The sequence below is a fragment of the Battus philenor genome, unplaced genomic scaffold (genome assembly GCF_028537555.1).
Source record: "Battus philenor isolate CCGP_79_NKW_IND1 unplaced genomic scaffold, ilBatPhil1.0.hap1 SCAF_22, whole genome shotgun sequence".
Classification (NCBI taxonomy): Eukaryota; Metazoa; Arthropoda; class Insecta; order Lepidoptera; family Papilionidae; genus Battus; species Battus philenor.
Genome location: NW_027181685.1, coordinates 1,607,191 through 1,629,452, shown reverse-complemented (window position 1 = coordinate 1,629,452; position 22,262 = coordinate 1,607,191). Strand labels below are relative to the sequence as shown.

The 22,262-nt window shown below is 33.4% G+C and overlaps 2 protein-coding genes across 2 annotated transcripts; one reads left to right on the top strand and one right to left on the bottom strand.

Annotated features, from left to right (window-relative positions):
- Positions 1-2,607: 2,607 nt before the first annotated feature.
- Positions 2,608-21,755, bottom strand: LOC137923656 (venom acid phosphatase Acph-1-like). Its single transcript, XM_068766880.1, has 8 exons — positions 21,587-21,755; positions 15,909-16,016; positions 13,764-13,874; positions 12,738-12,995; positions 9,996-10,178; positions 6,248-6,368; positions 4,495-4,712; positions 2,608-3,212 (listed from the first exon to the last, which is right to left on the bottom strand). Exons 2-8 carry the CDS (start codon positions 16,014-16,016, stop codon positions 3,045-3,047), a joined length of 1,167 nt encoding a protein of 388 aa, XP_068622981.1. The 5' UTR covers positions 21,587-21,755; the 3' UTR covers positions 2,608-3,044.
- LOC137923580 (protein IWS1 homolog) lies at positions 16,924-17,625 on the top strand. The gene has a single exon (XM_068766797.1). The coding sequence runs from the start codon at positions 16,924-16,926 to the stop codon at positions 17,623-17,625; it is 702 nt and encodes a 233-aa protein (XP_068622898.1).
- Positions 21,756-22,262: the final 507 nt, after the last annotated feature.

Sequence of the window (22,262 nt, the reverse complement as noted above, 5' to 3'; positions counted from 1 at the left end):
CATAGCGCATTATACAGATTGATTATATCCAAAATTGCAATTGTAAAGCTAGAAAGGGGTCAATGCATAACTAAATAATAATAAATAAAGTAATTTCAAAATGTAATAGATATTTATTATTTTATAATTAATTATTTATTCGTCGTTTTAACAAATAGATGCCCACTGCAAAATAGATCTGTCTCAAAGATATCTATGGGGGGATGAAGGAAAATAACTATTTACTATAGTGGCAACAATTAAACTATTTTCTCTTAATAAATACTTAATCAAGCACTAATAAACTTTATAGGCATATAAGACTTTCGGTGCGAGAGTTCGTGCATTGAAACAAGAATTGGATGGGTTAATACCAACACTGCCGGATCCAGCGCCATCACCCCCTCAGAGGGATGAAGATGTACCCTCACCTGGTCTGGCAAGATTTGGATTTGCCCAATAATGCGGACACAACTGACGACGACAGTGAGTACTTAAATTACAATTAACAGTTTCTCATACTTGCCTTGTGTTTCTTTTATTGCAAAACAACTTAAACTGTCATAGGATTCCCAAAAATAAACGTCAAACCTAAACCGCGTGATATGATAGATAGTGGTGAGAAAATTCATGGGTTGTAGATCGCAGTGTAGTATTATCGCAAAGAAAAATGATGATGCTAATCCTCTGGAAACTTGTGAGTATTAACATTGAATAAATTGTAAATTATATTAGGGGGACCGGAAAGTAATGTCGTTTCTGTGAATGTCGATATTTGATTGTAATTTTGGTAGCACATTTCGTACTTTGAAGACGTAGTATACTAGTTGGAAAAAGGTTGTTGATAATAAAGCTTGTGGAGAAAGTTAGTTATGATTTACTAGCTATTTGAGTATAAGATGTACATATGTACATATATTAGGGGGACCGGAAAGTAATGTCGTTTCTGCCGACATATTTTACGGAAAAACCGATTGATTTTTACCGCTCCGGCATTGATTTTGTATACTAAACGGCAAAACGTTGATGACGAAGGTTAATATATTGTTGATTAGAAATAAAAACTTGTTAAAAACGTATCCTTGTGAATTTAAATTAAGAAAGGAACATTACATTCCGGTCCTCCTAATATAAGATTGCATCTCGGAAATCGAACTCGCGACCTATGATCGCAAGTCTTTTTCCTCTATCGCTGAGCTACCACTGTTACTTTGTGTTGGATATCATCTACACAATATTTTAAATACTTTCGACAGTTTCTTTATATAACCATGGAATAGAATCTTAAAATAGGGTAGGAGAAAATCGCCTCTCGGGTGAGTGAGGTGAGAGAGGGAAGGAAAGGAGGCGATGCATGGAAAGGAATGAGAGATACTGTAAAAGGAAATTAGAGTAAATAATGAAAAACGTTGAGAAGAACGGAAGATCAGTATGGAAATAAAAAACAGTGTGAAAAAAATTTGTAAATACAGAACCTATCCACACATAATAGGTATTGAACGAGAGGCCCCAGAAATGGAGCCATAAAAATAACATCTTCGACAAAAATTGATACAAAAAAGTGCATTAATAGATTCATAAATAAATAAAACTCTGTGTTTGGCACTCATCGGTGTAACATAACTCCTGAACATGCCGTGGAGGGGTGAAACAAGTGTTGAGTGAATAAACGGTGGCAGTTGTGTAATTCGCATTGTTTGCCGCATACGCATTTATCAGCGCGCTAGCGGGCGGTGTACTTTGTTGCACGACTACAACTGCAAGTGCGGAAATGGCTAAATATTGGTCCTTTTCTTACTTGATAAATTAATATTAAATAAAATATTTCCATCTCTTATTTTAGTGCCAATTGTCCCCATTCACCAATGATAACCACAAACACGTTCGGCTTTATGAGATTCTTTTTAAATAACAGAATACTAACGGTATATCCACATTAACATACACGGTGCAGAGTAGAATCGAGTATAGAGGAGGGAAACATTGCTTCATTAATAGAAAAATATCTGAAATATTCCAGAAAGTTAATAGGTAATATAATAAAAGATAACAAAACATGACATTCCTTGGAAGAGGAAAATGATAAAAGAAAAAGAGTTAAAAATTTTGGATATAGAAATAAGATGTAAGAATAAAATAAAATAAAAACTGTAAGCGGAATTTTTTAACAATACAGATAAACATAATTAAAAATTGTAAAAAAGTAGTTCAGTAGGAAATAGTGAAGGAAAAGAGACAATGCAAAAAGAATGAAAGATTATTTGAAAAAAAAAAGAGGAAAGAGTGAGAGATTATAACGGAGAAGTGTGAGGAAATAATAAAAATAAGAAAATGAATTAATTATCAAGTAAAAAAAAAACTGTTCTTTTGAACCCAAGACCTTAGAGAAGTACTCAATAACGGAAGCCTTTAAAAAAAACACACGGTTGATATTTTCCGTCGCTTGATCTGCAGGGAACAATTGTAACATTGAAGATTTTATTGTTCTATTGTTTCTGAAGATGTTAATGCTGTTAGCCTTAAGGCTTTTACAGCTTCATCGGGACTGAATTCACGGAACGAAAGGGTCCGTGAACTAGATAACATTGAAGACAGTCAGGATATTTGATATGTCAAAAAAACAATAGGTTCAGAATATGTATCGTCGATGTATTTAATACCAATAATATGATAGTTACATTTCATTGTTTTTGTGTCTTTGATCGTTTAATTGAACGATAGGTATATTCTTTTTTTCAGGAAATGGTTTCTCACTGCAAGACATAGGTCTATAGGACAAGTTCTGCGCCGTAATCATCCGCGACTTTAACTATTCCGTTGGTACACAGAGTGGAAGGTAAGGTATATGGAGAGGAGGGTGTATGGTACATATTTCAAAATCACATTGTTTTAAATTCTTGTCTGTCTGTCCGTTTATTACGGCTAACAACTGAAATGGCTGAACCGATTTTGACGGCACTTATAATGAGTAAAATTTTTAAACGAAAAAAAAATTATTGTTATATTACACGCGGACAAATACACGGGCAAAACTAGTTCATAATATTACATCAACATTCGTTTTTCTAAAGCTCAGTCTTGATACCACAAATGCGGTAGAACTCCTTCTCTGGCAGCAAGAATTTCTTCGTGAGGTTGACAAATTTGCTGTAGGAGCAGAAGCTGTTGCTCTCGCATCCTTTGAAATGCAATTGCTGGGCAATCGACTCTCCAGCTTTGGGCAGGTACACCGGCTGGAAAAGACATTAAATGGTCATTTATTTATCATTTTATATCAGACAATAGACGCCCAGTGCAAGGCCTTCTCTGGTACTGCCCGCATCCATCGACTTCCTGTGATCATGATCACTTGTCTACCTAGTGGTTGGCATGCCCACGATTCGTCTACCGACTTATGGTCACCACTGGAGAAATCAATTCGATTATATATACACATTACTGAAGTAACAGAAGAGATGTAAGATGTAGACCGTATTGTTGAAATAGACGCAGGGTGGTCAATACTGGCGACTCGTATAGCAGGTTTAAAGTGCCCACCTTCCAATGTACTGGTTTACCTTTGGCGACTGGACTTGTATTTCTACATAAATTTTAAATTATTATACCAATGCTGCAAGTTCCGTTCTAGAAATGAGTTCATACAATCTAAACCAACCTATCCCTTAATATTTTTAATAGAATACACCAAAACACTTTACTATTTTAAAATAAATTAACGAAAAAAGCTTATTATACAATAAACTAATATTTAAATGATAAGAATCCTTGGTAGTGATGTCGGATGATTATTTTAATTTCATTTAGGCTAAATAATAAAGTGTATATGCAATTTGTGTTGTTAAACTTTATTTAAAGCTGTGATGATGTGGTTTTCCTTCCTGTTTCTTCTCCACAAATATAACACATTGAACAGAATACAGTCAAAAATAAAGTAGTTTACAAAAAATGAATAGATAATAAGTTGACAATCAATAAGAGTTCTGTTAAAAGTTCCAATGTTGAATAAATGTATTTTATCTTTTAATTTATCAGTATCAGTATAGATGCGATCAATTAATGGCTTAATTATGTTTAATAACACGACTGGGAAATTTGGTTTGTAATATATTTCGTTGGTTTCGATATCCGTATGACTAGTTCTACTCGTCCAAGCCACATGTTAAAACATTTTTATGATAAGGTAAATTAGATATACTCATTCGTTATACAGCGTGATTGTGAATGTTATGCCCAGTGTTTCCCAACGTGGGGCCCCACATTTTCGCTGATATTTTAGATTGAACTATGGTATAATCAAGGCAATCCATAGATATACAAAGGGACTAGAACGCCTTCATTCGTTCCCTTCGATCTTATAACACTATATATACACATATCTAAATAAAATCAAAGTTTTAAGCTAAAAACTAAAAATTTATATATTTTTAATTGTTAACCCTTATTTTAAGTTTATATTATAGACAGATCTACTAGTAGAAGTGGAACATCTTACAGTTAAAATGAAAAAGTACTCACCAAAACAGAGAACTCTCCATTGCTTTTTGTTCTGTACAACTCGAGGGCGAAAAGGGAACCATATTCGGGAACGATGTGGTCCGATCCCGTTATCTGTGTGACCTCCATCAGAGAACCGATGTTGAAGTCGTGAGCCGAGAACATCCTGAACCTCTTCTTTATCACCTTTCCGGCTACGATGTCGTTTGCAGCGGAAATGAAGTCGTTTAATATGACGCCTGTTCGAAAATCAAATATTATCAATCTTGTAGTGTTTTCATTGCGTAAAGAAAGAAGTAATGTCTCAGATACATTGAAATGATTTACGACATAAATACATGGCTAAAATTTCTTCATCCAATGCGCACTAATCGTATTGCTAATTCATTTATTATGCGTACATCCAAGGAGTAGAACAACCTATCGTCGTCTTTGCTTCCGGACAATTATAACTTTGAAGTCTTCAAAACAAGAGTGAATAGGTATCATCTAGGCAAGCATGTACCATCGTACACCTTGTCATCACTTAACATCAGTCGAGACAGAGGTCAAATGCTTTACCGATAACATATAATATATGTCTGTAATAGAAAAGGGAGTAAAAGTGTCGTTGGGTTCGCGGAAATTTCGGAAGCAATAATCTTCTACTAAAGACAGTTCCAAAAAGATAAAAACAAGATACACATAAAATATTAGATCCTTTCATATACTCGTATGTTACTAATTATAATTTATTTACTGCTTTATATACTAGGTATTATGTGTTATAAGTAATATGTACTAGGTGCATCTGTCACTTGACGACCTTTCATTTGTAACCTATTAATAAAAGTTAAAATTTAAAACTAAATGCGTAATGTATTAGAAAGTAAAATGATATAAGTAAAATAGGTGTAAGGAAAGGCGACGATAGTTAGGTGAGGTATGCAAAGGAAAAAGAATAAAAGGAATGAACGAATATGTGAGGAATAAAAAGAAAAAAATTATTGAAATTCAGATGAAAGAAAAATCATGATGTAAATACTAGAATTCTATGTATCCAAGACAGGGGGTTACAAAAGACCCCAAAAACTAAGCCAATAATTAAAAATAAAAATATCTAACCTATTTTATCTGATTCATTATGTTCTGTCGATATATAATATAGAATATACACAAATATCTCACTTTGCGTCGTGGTTGCGTTTCAAAAAAACACGACGCAAATTGAAACGCTGCAAAGTGAATTAAAATTTTCTATAACAAACCATGTAAAGATCGAAGATATGTTCCAGGGTCACGAAAATACTACTTTTTAAAAAGAAAATTGAACAAAGTATACATTTAAAAAACAAAAATAATATAACTCTGCCAATAAATAAATTGGAATAATATTTACGTTTTTTGTAACCAGAAACAACACGTAAAAATTTATATAAATTTATAATTCTCTTTAAAAAAAGCACAACATACTATGTAATTGAAACTGAACTCTAAAATTAGCAAAACAAAGTGAAAATAAAACTGTATCAAAATTGCGTTGATATTTAGTTAGAAAGGGAATCCCCGAGTATTGATGGCATGGCGCAATTAGAAACAAAAGTGTTGCCATCTTTTAGAAATAAAGAAAATTTCAAAAAAAAAGTTAAAGACTCGAACCCAAAACAACGCAACCCCGAAAGTCTAACGACGCACAGTGAAAATTAGTGCTATTAATCAGCGTCGCAATTTCGATAAAAACGAAAAACGAAACGACGCAAAGCGAGGTATTGGTGTAAATACAAATAGAACTTACCGCCTCCGATCCTTTTCATTTCATCCGTCTTAAAATACAGTCTATAAGCCAAACGGGATGCCTCACCAAGTCTGGCTAGATTTGGTTTTGCCCATTCCGGTATGTCTAAACCGAGTGCGACCTGAAATATATATAAATATATTTTCGTATGAGTTTCAAGATTATGCAAAACGTTGATCGACTTTATAATGTTAAAAGTTAGTGTTAACAACTTTCTAATAAAAAAGTAAGACCTGTTTCACAGTGACCAATATAATTATTGTTTTAATAATAATAAACACTGCTGACATTTTTATACATATACTAGCTGATCCCGCAAACGTTGTTTTGCAAAAAAAATATTTTTAATTTTCAATTTAAAAATAAGGGTTGATTGTAGAGGGGTGAAAATTTAGGGTTGTAAGTATTTTTGTATGTTGTATCATAAAAAAATAAAAACAAAAAATTTCGTCAAAAAAATAAAAAAAAAATTTAAGGGTGAACAACCCTTATCACTTAGGGGTATGAAAAATAGATAGTAGCCGATCAGACCTACTAAATACGCATATAAAATTTGGTAAAAATCGGTCAAGCCGTTTCAGAGGAGTTCAAGTTCGAACACCGTGACACGAGAATTTTATATATTAGATATTGGAAAATATCTATTCAGGTAAGCACTTTCGAATCGTCAATTAACATAAAATGTCAGCACTGTTGTCCCTACAGGAAGCTACCACCTACTCGAAAGGCAGTTCAGCTGAGAGCCGGCGAGAAACGCAACAGTTGCTCTTTACAAATATAGATTTATAAAGAGCACGCGACAATAATTAGCTTCCTTAGTCAGCATCAGCAGAAAATATTAAATTCGACGCATTAAAACCAGTATAGCGTTCTTGAATAGAAAATATATTTATTTCCAAAATATTTCATTAATATTGGTTTTATATCTCTCCAGTTCCAGATCATCCATTGCAGATCAGATATCATGAATAATTTATTTAATTTTTGAAGACGAAAACTAGGAGTATATATTTTATTTTTATTCCTTGTATTAACACCGTATATAGATACGGCATAGTAATTTGAAATAATTTGGGTCTTTTGCGGACAAACATTTATATATATTTATATATACATATACATATATATATACATGTGTGTGTACGTGTGTTTGTAAAAGTGATGTAAAAGTTTAGTTGAAGGTAGTAAAGAATGTTAGTATTGCCAATAAGAACAAGTGAAAAGAGAATTTACTTTTTATTGAGAAGAAAGAAAATGCATTTAAGTTCGAGGTCTGCAGTTGAATTATTTCGATTTAAATTTGTATTGGAAAATAACTTTTCTATTTCGTACACTACAAAAATTTCATTATAATATATTTACAATACATTGCTTTTTTTAATACGCCTATTTTGGTTTTGATCATCATCAAATGTTTTTTAGCAACTGATGTATGTTTTAATTTACTGTTTTGTCTTTTTTAATATTTGTTCTAAAAATTTTCAATTTTCTTCTCCATTGGAACCTTCATAATGATTAACCGAAAATATAAAAAAAATTCCCAAAAGTCTACAAACATTACCCTATTTCAGTAAACATTACCATATGACAGTAAACATTACCCTAAACCAGTAAATTGAAATTCGAACTCGCGATTCGCTTATCGTAACGTTCGATACTGGAGGTCAATGTCTCGACAAGGAAGTTGATTGACATTGAATTATTCTTTTGTTAAATGTAATTGTTATGTTCAGTAAACCGAAACTTTGAATAATGATTATCTGTACGTAAAAAGTAGATTTTTCATTCTTTTTAACGTAATATAACTTAAGTATTAGGGGGACCGGAAAGTAATGTCGCTTTCTTAAGTTAAATTAACACGAGTACATTTTTAACTAGTTTTTATTTATAATCAACAATACATTCAACTCCGTTATCAAAGCCTGTTGCCATCTCAACGCGGGAGCGGGAAAAATTAATTTGTTTTTCTGTAACGTGTGTCGATAGAAACGACATTGTTTTTCGGTTCCCCTAATATATATCATCATTGTAGAAGTTTTGTTTATGTTTCTTTTGGGATTATCTACGGTGGTATGAGCATAGCAAGTGGTATACTCATTTTATAGTCAATAATAGATGCAATAAAAATATATGTGGAATAAAGAAATTTTAATTTTTGACTTTTTTAATTTACTATATTTCTTACTTTTAATTAATTATAATAATTATCTGTAGCAAGAGAAGAATACTAAATAAGAAATTTGTTAAGAACTAGAAACAAATAGATTTTATATACAATGATACTCCTTTATTTAAAACTACGAGGATTCAAAAGCATCCAGATCTAACAGCCCACAAAAAACTTTGAAAGGTTGTTTTATGTTCGATTTTAGAAACATCCTTTATACAGTTATAACAATTAAATGTTAAAAATTATTATAACTGAAGTTATCTTTATGAATCCAGTGGCCATATTAGCGCTTAAATACAATGTTGGTCGCGAGGTTAGTGCTATCCCATGAGCACTTTTGCGGCCAATGGCAGGAAATACCAGGGCCAGATTCCTTGGGTGTTCCGACGCGATGTTCAGTGTTTAGACAACATTATTTTTATTAAAAAAAATCCGCATATATCTACTTTTTAATTTAAGTAAAATAAATGTTTTGTTGCGGTAATTTTATTTAAAATTTTAATTTAAAGTTTGAGTTTGAGTTTGAAATTTGTTACCGGACACCTTTTACTATACAAAATTTTCGTACAAACTTTTTGTTTGATAAAATTTAAGAAAATATCTTGATTATTTTTATAAAATCGTACATTGTTGCCTACAAAGGAGTTAATAGATTAATGGACCCTAGCTAAGACCCTAGCTTAGCTATGTAATAACCTATTTTAAAGAAAATGTTTCGACATATATATCGACAAGATATTATACATATACTATGTGTCATAGTTATTACTTCACACGGTTAATTTTATTTTCTTATCATACGTTTGTGTATATTTCCTGTAACTACATCTTTTAATCTATTATCACCTCAGCTCTTATCACAAATGTTTAATATGTGATAATGAAACCGGCATAATAAACAAAGAAAAATACGTGACCTTTAAAACATACTGAACCTTTTTAATTTAATTCATTTCTAAAATGTTAATTTACCGATATCACTCTGAATTAATTAGCTATTAATAAAAGTAGCCATAATAAAAATAATTTGACATTTAAGATACGATAAAAAAATGCGCTGCCATTTTGATTTATACAGAATCAAAATGGCGGCGCAATACAACATGGCGGTTTTAATTACTATTAACATTAAAATATTATTAAGAGGTCGTATGAAAGGCGAGAAGTAGTTAAAAATCAACTCCTAACCTTGAAGCGGTATTTATTATATCACATCGAATGCATTAGTATATTCCTATTTATAAAAATTAAAAATTAAATGCCTAACTGTAAAATATAATCTTATATAATTCACACAGTGCATTAATTATATATAAGACAGCATCATCCTCTGCATACCATAATACGATACTTCGTTTGTCAATTCGCCTGCCAACCATGGCGATTATGGTAAATCCTACATACTTATCTTTAGGGGAGGTCAATACCTTGCAGTGTACATATATCGCCTGATGTAATGATGACAGCCATACTAATTAAAACGTTTGTTACTTGTAACTACTTTCTAACTCCTCAAACCTAGTGAAGCTGTAAATACTGATAAAATGACATTTATAAATGACAGGAAACGTAACTCACCTGACTTTTGAACAGATCGAAGAGTGCTTGGAAAAGCAGAGGGTTCTCCTTAAAGTCACGTCCAGTCTCCGCCAGAACAGTGGGGAACAGGTCACTGAAAGGTTCAAACTCCTCGTGGATCGAATTCCTCTTCACCTCTTGCATCAGCTCGGTGAACCTCTTGCAGTTGGAGTAGTAACGCAGCTGCGGAAAGTATATCAGTATTGATTCTTCTATTGTCAATGATAACAAGAATCATGTAAGGCAGTTGACGTGAAATGCAAGGCAGATGCCTTCTCCAAAGGTTGTCACGATGTCTGGTCTTATACTGCCCACATTCAGCAACTTTCAGTCTTGACTATATTATCGCTCCACATAGAGAGCCAACTCACTCGTAATTACTACACTAGAATATATATCGACCACTAGATATACGAAAAAATCATTTACACTTACATCTAGCGTACATTCATTTGGAAAGTCTACACGTCCATCAGTGTAATATGTGATAGGTTTCTTATCATTTTTGTTTGAATTCAAAAGAATAGTTCACACTTTTGACAGAGAACCATTTGTAGTTTTCTGGATCAACATAGTTTTTATAATTGGCTGAAAATGTAGATTTCCTGATATTTTATTTATATCAACTGCTACATATAAAAGAAAATCTTTCTCAATACCAACTAACATAGAAAATTCTAGGGATCCATCAGGAAGAGAATTGAGATTTCTCGGCATTTCTTTATGTTGTTCGATGGTTAGTAATTGTTACTACTGTTAAAGGACTATTAGTGGTAGCAATACTCTTACATCTAATGACTGGTGAATATAGTGGACAATCTTTCTCAATCCCAACTAGCATAGAAAAGTCTAATGTTCCATCAGGAAGAGAATTAAGATTATTCGGCATTTTTCTAAGAGTTTAGTAACTGCTACTTCTAATAGTCCATTAGTCGTAGCAATACTCTTACATCTAATGACTGGTTAATATAGTGAAAAATCTTTCTCAGTCCTAACTAGCATAGAAAAGTCTGGGGTCCATCAGGAATTAGTAATTATTACTTCTAGTTGGGAAGTTCTAGCAATACTCTTACATGTATCGACTGATGAATATAGTAGAAAATCTATATCAATTCCACCAGGAAAAAGATAGAGATTCCTTCAGGTTTCTGTACGAGTTTCAAGTATGATTGTCGCTAATGATCGATATTTTCTTTATCATTTTAAGACTGAAGATGGCATACACATCCGAGAGAGTCTTGCTACCAGAGATTTTGAAATTTAAAATATAAAAGCGAATGTCGACGCATTTTCTATAACCAGTAATATGTCACACGATCTGTGCCATATAGGTTATCGTTGCGATAACTTAGTTCAAGTTAACTGTTACATAATACGATCCGGTTGAAACTAGACAAAGATTTAAACTATTCACGTCTTGTTTTTGTGAAATTTTATCAAATCAAATCATTTATTACGTGAAAAACATGCCAAAAATTATGATAACAAAAGAGAATAAAGAGTCAAAGTGTATTCTGCCAAGTGGCATACAAATTTTACATATGTGTGTAAAATTGAAAGTTACTAGTACGGAATAAATAGATTGTTGTGATATTTCCAAGATTCCTTTACAGCATAGATCCTATAATTGTGATTATTTTTGTGATGTCTATTTATCCAAAAGGTTACCTCAATATGAAAAGTGAAGAAACTAGGTTTTAAAGGTAATTCGGAAGCAATGGATATCAGTCTGCCTTGGTTCTTTTGGAAATCTATAGTAAAAACCTTAGTCCAAAAGATGAACGTACCGCTGAATAATCATATTGATGATCAGGCTAAAATGATGATCTGTACTATCTATTGACGTTTGTATCTATGAAAGAACATTTTCTTATTTAGGTACACAAGCATAGTGATAAGCAGCTTCCGTGATAAAGACAAGAAAGATATATATCTTTGCGACAGATATAATCACCCTCTAGCTTGCATGTTTCAATTATATATCTATATCATTATACTTAAGAGTAATTTTTTATAACGAGTTGCGGCTCGTTCAGAGTTAGAGAGAAAGAGATGGGCTTATATAGCAATTTATATGAAAAAAAGAGAGAGAGACTGATAGTTATTGCATGTCTGTATTAAAAATTTAAACTACGGATATTCGGAACGACAACGTCACATGCGTGTGAGTTTAGCTGTGTTGTACTTTATGACAAAGACATGAAATGCTTAATAGGAAGCAAATGCAACCAAAAAAAGGTCACTAATTTTCAAACGATAATTTGTTTATTTACATTCAATTCGATGTTTCATTACTTTCATTATTTTTGCCTTATTCTCTCACTGAGGCGTACTCAGCTAAATGAGTTAAAGATATTAAAGAGTGATATATGTCCCAAGATCTAAAACATATAAATCACTCTTTCCTTGCCAGAAATACATTTTGCCCATCTCTATACAAGAATTATATTCCTTTACAGCTGATACTACATTAAAAATTGACTATATACAACACTGTAAAAAGATCTAGTTCAATTTATAAATTATTTTTGTTAAACAATATTGTATAAGCCATGGAAATGGCTACACGCAATATTTTATTAGAAGAAATAGTAGACTTTAAAATTTTCTGGTAAAGTTATACGGTTGTTAAAAGATGGTGGAACATGGTTCCAGGCGTGATATAAAAATGGCGTATATGGGTTCAGTTAAATCTTGTCTCAGAACTATTATATTATTTATAAAGGTCAGAAATATACTTACATAGTCTTCGCTCAAAGGCACAGCCGTATATGGTACTGGCTGCCAAATTTTACCAAGACCTTCATCCCACTGCTGCTCAACTTCTGGAGGGTAGACAGCTGCCATCGCAACTTGCGCCGTCATCTTTGTTCTCTCCTTATCAGTGCTTCTTACGGAGATCTCATCTTGGAAATAGATATTTGATAGCAGCTTATACCCTTCTGAACCATAGCGTTGTCTGATGAACTTGCCGATTTGATAGCCCCTACGTTTGCCTGCCTGGAATAAACAAGGAACTAAAACTTCTGGAACCTTTTTATCTCTATCGTCATCTTCAGCCCATAGACAACCATCGCAAAGCAAAGAACTTCTATATCTACGAGCCGATATATTTGACTGACAGCGTTACAATGTTTTCATAGGTCAGAAAGTTTCGGCGATTCAAGTGATAATTCACTACTCTATGCTGTCCAGTCAATATACATACTAGTGCAAGGTCTCTCTCTCTCTCTACATATATATATATATTTGTCAGAGTCACTTTTTAACAGTCTAGTGTTTATAAGAAGCATAGTTTGTTTTGACAGCGCAAAGATGCCTATTACAAGGCCTAAACTTGTTTGTAAATCGTGATAATTATATATAATTAACGCACAGATTGTGAATTAGATAGATATACAAGAAAAATTCTTAAACGAAAAAAAATTTTTTTTTTGTTAAATTCCATGCGAATGAACTCGCGGGCGTAACTGGTATATAAATATAATTACTGGTCACTTGTGATTTAAGGCTCTGGATTGCAGACCAAAGACCGACAATTGCAACAGAGAACGTCCACCCAGTAGACGTAAGAAGCGATATGCAGACTGCTTCTAACTTTACTGGAAATAGAAAGGCTTTTACCCGCAGTACCTTAATCGTCGTCTTTAATTAAAATGTGTCAACATTCAAGCTAATACTAGAAACTCACTGTATGTAATAAGATTGGAGTCGCAAAGGATAAAGTGATTTTTACAAAGGAATTTGTCTTTAAAACTTTTTACTCACGTTCGTCAATCCTTCGGGGCCTTCAATGTAAGTCAGGTTTAGAATTTTCTCCTTCTCATTTGACAGCGAGATCTCGTCGCTGTCCGGGGATCGCTCGCCGTGTCGGTTTACCTTGCAAAAACAAATAATTTTTAATTAAAACAGGCGTTATCTTGCGGAAGTCCATCCTAAGTAAGAAAAGGACCAATATTTATCCACTTCCGCACATGCAGTGGTAGTCGTGCAACAAAGTGCAGCCCGCCAGCCCGCTAATAAATGCGTATGCGGAAAACAATGCGAATCACACAACCGCCACCGCCAAATCACTCAACACGTGTTTCACCCCTCCATGGGGCATCTTCAGGAGTTATGTTACACCGATTAGTACCAAACACAGAGTGCTAAATACCATATTAAACAGCAATATTTAATATTATTTGGATTCAACTAGTGATCTATTTCTCGAAGTAATAATTTAAATTAAATAATATTGTTACAAAGCACGATTTACATAGCCCTCTAAACAATAAACACGGAACCCTGGTAGAAAATAAATAGATTTTTGGGTACGTTTCTCAGAAATTCTAACCGAGTACTATCTAAAACTTACTGAAACCTTATCTGTAGTATAAATAGGTGTTCTCCCCATGACAACAGTTCAGTGTTGTTTTTCGAGTTATAAGATTAAGATCTACGATCGGTTATATAAAATTGGCTATTTGGTAAGGTATTTGGACAGTGATTTTTTGAGCGATTTGGAAGCGAAGTTTGGACTAGGCGAAAGTATACTTTGTGTTAAAGTAGGGTGACCGTCTGATTTATGAATAAAGGACTCCTTGTGAACCAGTGGTGTTTCATTCCGAGTCAGAACCCACAGTACGTGACAATATCTAATATTTACCAGATTCTTAATGATACACAGAGAAATAAATCATATGTGTTTTGTTTACTGTATAGTATAAACATCTGAAATCATTAACCAAACACACAAACATATTCCACATAAGAGTGATAATATAGCTGATAATAGTAATGTAAATTAAATTCAATATAGACGGTAAGAAAATAAGAATTAAAAATAAATGAATTGTTAAACAAATGATAAAAATAATAAACTGAAGGAAGTAAAGCGATGTATGGAAAGTAATGAAAGATATTGTGAAGAATATTATAGGAAAGAATGAAAGAACGACAGATGAGTATGGAAATAGAAACAAACAAAATATTATGTAAATAAACACCATTACAACTCATGTCACACTGTCTAGTTTCATAAAACCAAAATATATGTCTTATTCTATTGTTTAACTTATCTAAGTCTATATGGGGCACTCTGTTAGTCTGAGCTAGTAATCTATTGAAAAGCAATTCTGCTGGAGTTTAACCCATACCTGATGCTATGACCATTCGATGTTCCTCACGGTTCTTAAATTGAGATTCTTGAAAGTGATGTCCGATGCTTACATCGTTTTTCAGACAGATTATTTAACAAAGTCTAGGAAATATATATAACTTCTTACCTAGTTTGCGCATTATTTTGTATTAATCTGTCTGCTTGTTTATAACTACTCCCACAATAAATAACATACTCTTCACATACTAAACAGGGGCGGCTTAACCTATAGTGCAGGGTGTGCAATGCACACAGACGCCACCGTCTCAGGGGACGCCGCGGCGCTCTAAGAGACAGCTAAGAGCATCGTCTTGGACCATCATGGTACAACAATGATATGACAGATACGGCCAGCCAGCGCGGTGGCGACAGTTATCAAACGCAAGCGCCTTATAGACGGATTCTTTTTCGAACATTTTGTTTCAACTCGAAATAAACCTTATTTAATGTATTTAAAGTTTAGAAATGATGGCAAAGTTATTAGTTATAGCAGCGGAGGGAGGGTCAGGCCTAGGGGGCGCCAGGGTTTCATTGCACACGGGCGCTACTCGAAATAAAGCCGCCCCTGTAAACATACTCCGTATTATCTATCAATATAAAAGTTTCATTATTTATAAAATTTTGTATTTTTTTATTTGTATTTACAGGAATGTGTGTTTCGAAATGAACTTATTTCATAAATCAATGTTTATATTTTGCTACGTGAGAATCTATAAGTTGTAAAGGACCTTGGAAATAATAAAAAAAAACAACAACAACAAAATGCAACTTACAACGAAAGCCATCACCATTTCCCTGTCGTTGAATAACCCGTTAGACATGACGCTATGTGTGTTGTGGAGGTAAGAGAAGAGGTAGACCAGGATGAGGTAGCGGAACATCTGTAAGAAGAGAAGAACACATGTAGCCTTAGTTTAAACTTGGAACATTTAAGTGAGAAACAAATGAATGTCGTAAAGATTTGAAAGATTCTGGTTTCGAATATCGAAGTCGATTTAAATCAGTTCGTTTGAAATATTTCAAGAATGCAATTACTTTATAATATTATTTTGCGAAATTAAATTAAAGATGGAGTAAATAATCCTCTTCCTTCTTGCTTTGTCTTCGTCACTATTGAAGATCGTGATCATTTTTACACACACTACGTTACGCTCTTCGGCGGTGTGTATTGCTTTGGCTACTTTTGTTTGGATCTGACTGTACCAGAGCATGGAGCCACAGCGACATCGCAGCCATCTGTTCAGTAATCTATTTGGGACCTCTCCTTCCACTCCTCTAATTGGGAACAGGGTTTTATATTTCTTAGTAATATTTTCACTTGTAATTTTATTTTCGTTCTCGTCTTCCATGGTACACAATATCTTTTTTTCCTCCTTCTATCATTCTACAATTCCATCTTCCTTTTTCAATCATTCCATTCCTTTCGTACAAACACTTCAGTCATCCATTTCTATTACAGTATCACAGTTTTGATTAGTTTAATTGTTTTCTCGTGTACATCAATTTTACCACGGATTTATTTTGCAATTTTTTAGAGCAATGGCTATGTTCGGAAATTCGCTGCAAGATCGAACTAAGACCACCGACGCAGCAGGGGGAGGCAGTAGGAGGGGTATATTGATCGCTCAACTGATGGCGGTTAAGGATGAAAGGTTCTAGAATGGCAACAACAAGACTGTAGACGCAGCGTGAGTCGTTGGATACGGACAGCGAAGGGCAGATTATCAAGATGGTTTTTAGGGAAAGCCTACACGTTGTAGTAGGCGTCCATCGACTGAAAAGAAGAAGATGAAGAACAAGGGGTCCATGTCCAACGATGGAGGTCCTACGGTTAACAAGGGGTCCATGTCCATCGATGGAGGTCCTACGGTTAACAAGGGGTCCATGTCCAATGATGGAGGTCCTACGGTTAACAAGGGGTCCATGTCCATCGATGGAGGTCCTACGGTTAACAAGGGGTCCATGTCCAACGATGGAGGTCCTACGGTTAACAAGGGGTCCATATCCAACGATGGAGGTCCTACGGTTAACAAGGGGTCCATGTCCATCGATGGAGGTCCTACGGTTAACAAGGGGTCCATGTCCAACGATGGAGGTCCTACGGTTAACAAGGGGTCCATGTCCAACGATGGAGGTCCTACGGTTAGAAAGGGGTCCATGTCCAACGATGGAGTTCCTACGGTAAACAAGAGGTCCATGTCCAACGATGGAGGTCCTACGGTTAACAAGGGGTCCATGTCCAACGATGGAGGTCCTACGGTTAACAAGAGGTCCATGTCCAACGATGGAGGTCCTACGGTTAACAAGGGGTCCATGTCCAACGATGGAGGTCCCACGGTTAACAAGGGGTCAATGTCAAACGATGGAGGTCCTACGGTTAACAAGGGGTCCATGTCCAACGATGGAGGTCCTACGGTTAACAAGGGGTCCATGTCCAATGATGGAGGTCTTACGGTTGACATGATGATGATGATGATGATCAAACTTTGAAAATGGAAAATATCGTACATCATATTTTTGTTTATATTATATTAAGCATATATAAAATAAAGATACTTCGTGATACAGACTTTTTAAAATATATAAACATTTTTATATTCTGTGAAACGAGTCACGTTTTTAGTTGTCACAAACATTCATAGTTATTAAGATACGAAAATGTGTTCGCTTTACAAGATACTAATCATTTTTGACCTCTCCGAGATAAATCTATACACGCGTGAACTTTACTTCTTACATCGATACAGTCCGTGACGAATTGGGTAGCTCTGATACTACGGGATGGTGTTATGTAACATATCATTTCAATTAAATTTCGAATGACGATAAACACAGATAAAGACCCCTTTTTTATCTGTACACATAAAAACGACCCTTTTTTATCTGTCCCTTAGATCACACTTCTCGTAAAAGAAATTCGTATAAAATCGTTTTTTAATGTTGTGATAATGATGTCAGTGTCGATAATAGTATGTTTCATTGGCTATTAAATGCAAATTTTTGGCCGTTCGCTTTTGTGTATATATATATTACTTATAAGTAAGAAAAGGACCAATATATAGCCACTTCCGCACATGCAGTCGTAGTCGTGCAATAAAGTGCAATCAGCTTGCATCCTACATTTACATTTTCTTTTTTTTTTTGTTTTTTGATTTTTGCGTCTTCCATCATTTATTTTACTTAGTTTAACATTAATATTATATATATTATTTATATCACATTCTTCTCCATTTTTATCACTTTTATCCCTGTATTTTATCCTTTATTTTTTACACGACTGTTTTATTTTGTTACTTTTTATAACATTTTCTATAGCCTTCCACAGTCCAGGAATGTCTGTTTTCTTCTCCTATCCTTTCCTAAACCGAAACTGTTATTCTAAATTCAGGCAACAGGACACAAATGTCGCCCAGTCTAAGACTTCTTTTAAAAGAAGAAAAAAGAACCTTTAAAGCCTTGACCCTGGCCGCTACATATTACTATTTTACCGAATTGAAGGTTCTACGAGGCCTTAGACTTCAGTTTGGGACTTTCACATTGGTCGTAGACCTTCGTCTTTAGAACTTTGGATTGTAGCAATAGCATTACAAACATGAAATTAAATATTTAATGGAATCAGGCGTTAAACAGAGACTCTGTGTTTGACACTAATCGGTGTAACATAACTCCTGAAGATGCCCCGTGGAGGGGCGAAACACGTGTAGAGTGATTTGTTGATTTGACGGTAGCAGTTGTGTAATTCGAATTATTTGCCGCATACGCATTTGTCAGCCGGCTGGCGGGCGGTGCACTTTGTTGCACGACTACCACGGCATGTGCGGAAGTGGCTAAAGTTTGGACCTTTTTTTACTTAATATGAAATTACATACAATAATAATAAAAAGGTATAAAATACTTTGTGAGTTTATAGTACCATAAGCAATATTAAAAGAGAAATACTGTAATGTCTTATTTTATCATTCGATATTGTATTGCAATTTTTACGTCAAAGAATAGATCCGAAAAGCGATGACGAAGCATTATTAAATAAATACTGTAGTCTGTATGATCGAAATGCGATATACACGTCAAGGCAGCAGGTGAGTGTAAGATATCAAACATTTCTATAAACTAAATGCACTGACATTTGACACTGCAATATCATACATCGCTGAAATGCATTCGAGAGACGGTATGAAATTTTATGAATTCAATACACGGAGCTATAACTATAGAGGTTGACATTGGAGATAAAACGAAACAGCTTGCTGACATTTAAAATATATTTTACTAATATTAAATTTGACAATATATAATGCATGAAAGTATGATGTATAAAGTTTGTAAATGATTAAGTTTAAGTTTCAAATGTAAAACGACTAAGATCCTAACGTAATTAAGTCTTAGTCAAGTCGAATAATATGTTTTTGAATTTTATTATTAAAAATTGACCACATTTACATAAAACCTAAGTAGATTATTCTTTATGAGCGACTTTGTTTTGCCAAGAGATATTAATGACCTGTGATATTGGGAGGTGATGCCGTGAATATTAAAAGCGCCTTCGCAATTGACGAAACACTTCGAGCAAAGCAAAAGGACACAGCTTTGACAAACTTTGCAATAAACGAGTCATTCATATGTGGTGACTTTTTAAATCCTTTCTGATATTATTCCTGTGGGTATATATAAGTATTCCATATGGAACATACATGTGGTTTACTTCACACAAGTATTTATTTCAATTAGTGTACATATATACACATACACTTATAATTACATATATATATATATATATATATATATATATATATATATATATATAATGTACATATATACTTATTTACATTAGTAATTGATGTAATATTATCGACGACGTAAAGCTGATACTGGTTATGATGGAATGTAAATAATTACATATATATATATATATATATATATATATAAATACATACATATATAAAACTTAAATATCTAACAGTGTAATGTTTAGTCGTAAATACTGTCGCTGTATTTTAAATTAATTATAGTCATAATTAATAATCGATTATTTTCAAATAATCATTAAAACATAAAATAATTGACCATCTGTAATTATGAAATAGTGTTTAAGATGTCTACCACGCATTATATTTAAGTGATGATCCATGGTATCCCAGCGGTTATAGACTGAGACTCAAGATTCTGGATCGTGGGTTGGATTCCCGGGACATGGTGCTATATAATTCACACTTTGTGAATTAAATATATAGGATTGTCTCTCACAAAAAAGTTTCCAGAGTATGAGCGGCATTCTCTGCGTACTATAATACGTGGTGAATATAGTATATCTCCATAGATATCTTTCGGAGAAGCCCGTACGTTACAGTGGGTGTTTATGAGTTGAAACGATGATATCGATCTTTTCATAAATGTCCAATAAAAACCATGCTATGTAATTCAAAATAGATTAAAACTTCAGTCTCTACTATTTCGACAGAGGTTTGTAAAGCGTGTTCTAAATTTGAATAAAAAAAATACAAATGTTCCATTGGTATAAGAGAAGTTATACGGCCTTACAAAAAAGGAGAGATGGTATTACTGAAATCGCTGGAATCAACTGGTTGTGCATGAAAAATAAGAAGATTCGTATAATACACTAGAGCAGTGAGTCCCAAAGTGGTCTTATCGACCCCTAGGGGTCTATGACAACCTGCAAGGGGTGTACGTCAACGAAAAAAAATTTGGGGGTCCATGAAATGAAAATGTGGGTCCACGAAAGTGGATCTCAACACATACACTGATAGTACCTATTTATTTACATCATACTATCTTAAAATATCAAAACACTTACATTATTTATAAAAGTACCTATGAAGTAATAAAAATTATGTTATTTATAATACTTATGTTATTGTATTTATAGTTTATTTTATGTTTATTTAATGTTACGTATATTTTATATAACAGATACATAATTATATTTTGAGTAGTTTTAATTTAAATTCAATTAATAAATGTATAAATTAACATTTGTTTTTACTTTAATTTTTTAACACTAAACTTTACTACAGTTAGAAATTTACAGCAAATCAATATCAGGTAAATAGGGGGTCTACCCAACACGGAAAAACATGGCAAGGGGTCTACGACACAAAAAAGTTTGGAGAACTCTGCACTAGAGGATGCCTACACGAGGGATAAATATCAAAGTAACAAAAATAATAATTATTTTAACTGGTAACATATGAATTCTGAATGTATTCTTTTAATATTTGTTAATAAATTACTTTATTCATTTATTCAAATTTTGATAATATTAAATTATTATATGTGGTATGTGGCTGAATATAAAGTTACCTTTGCTTTCGTTTTTTTTTAATTTTTAGACACTATTATGATGACAGTAGGAAAATGTCAAAAAAGTATTTAGTACTTTTTTGACATTTCACCATATATATGTATATATATAGTATTTAACGAACACACTTACCGTATTTATATAATCCGTTTAAAATCACTATATAAAAATGAGTATTAATAAAATATATAAAAATAATACACAGTGTAAAACAGGTTATGCCTTTGCGCGTTCCGCGCTGTTACTGACGTCGCACGCGCAACCTGTGCCGCTCACAAGTTGTGATCGCGTTCGCTTCACGTGCCTTTTTATTCGACCTTGCTTATTCGTTGTTAATAATTTATTTCTCTTGGATTATTATCTCAAACTATTCGATTATTAAATTAATATAAACATAAAAAAAAACATTAACGAGTTACATTTTTTTCCTTGTTTTGTCGTGTATTAATTGATTTGCTAAATTTTATTAGTTTGTTTGTACGCTACTAAATATCTTCCCGTCCAATATATTGCAATGTTTGAAGGTCATTAACCAATGTGTGTTGCCGGTGATGTCATACGGGTCCGACACGTGGTCACTTAGGAGGGAACTCAAAAAAAAAACTCAAGGTCACTCTTAAAACAATGGAGAGGGCTATGCTTAAAAAAAAAGAAATAACTGGTTTTTTAATTTATATCTAACTTCAAAGAATTAAAATTCGAAAATTACTTACACAACTTATATATATAACATCTATTATTGACTTTAAGATGAATGTAACACTTGTCCAATAAATGCCGCAGACATTAAAATTAAAAGAAAAAAATC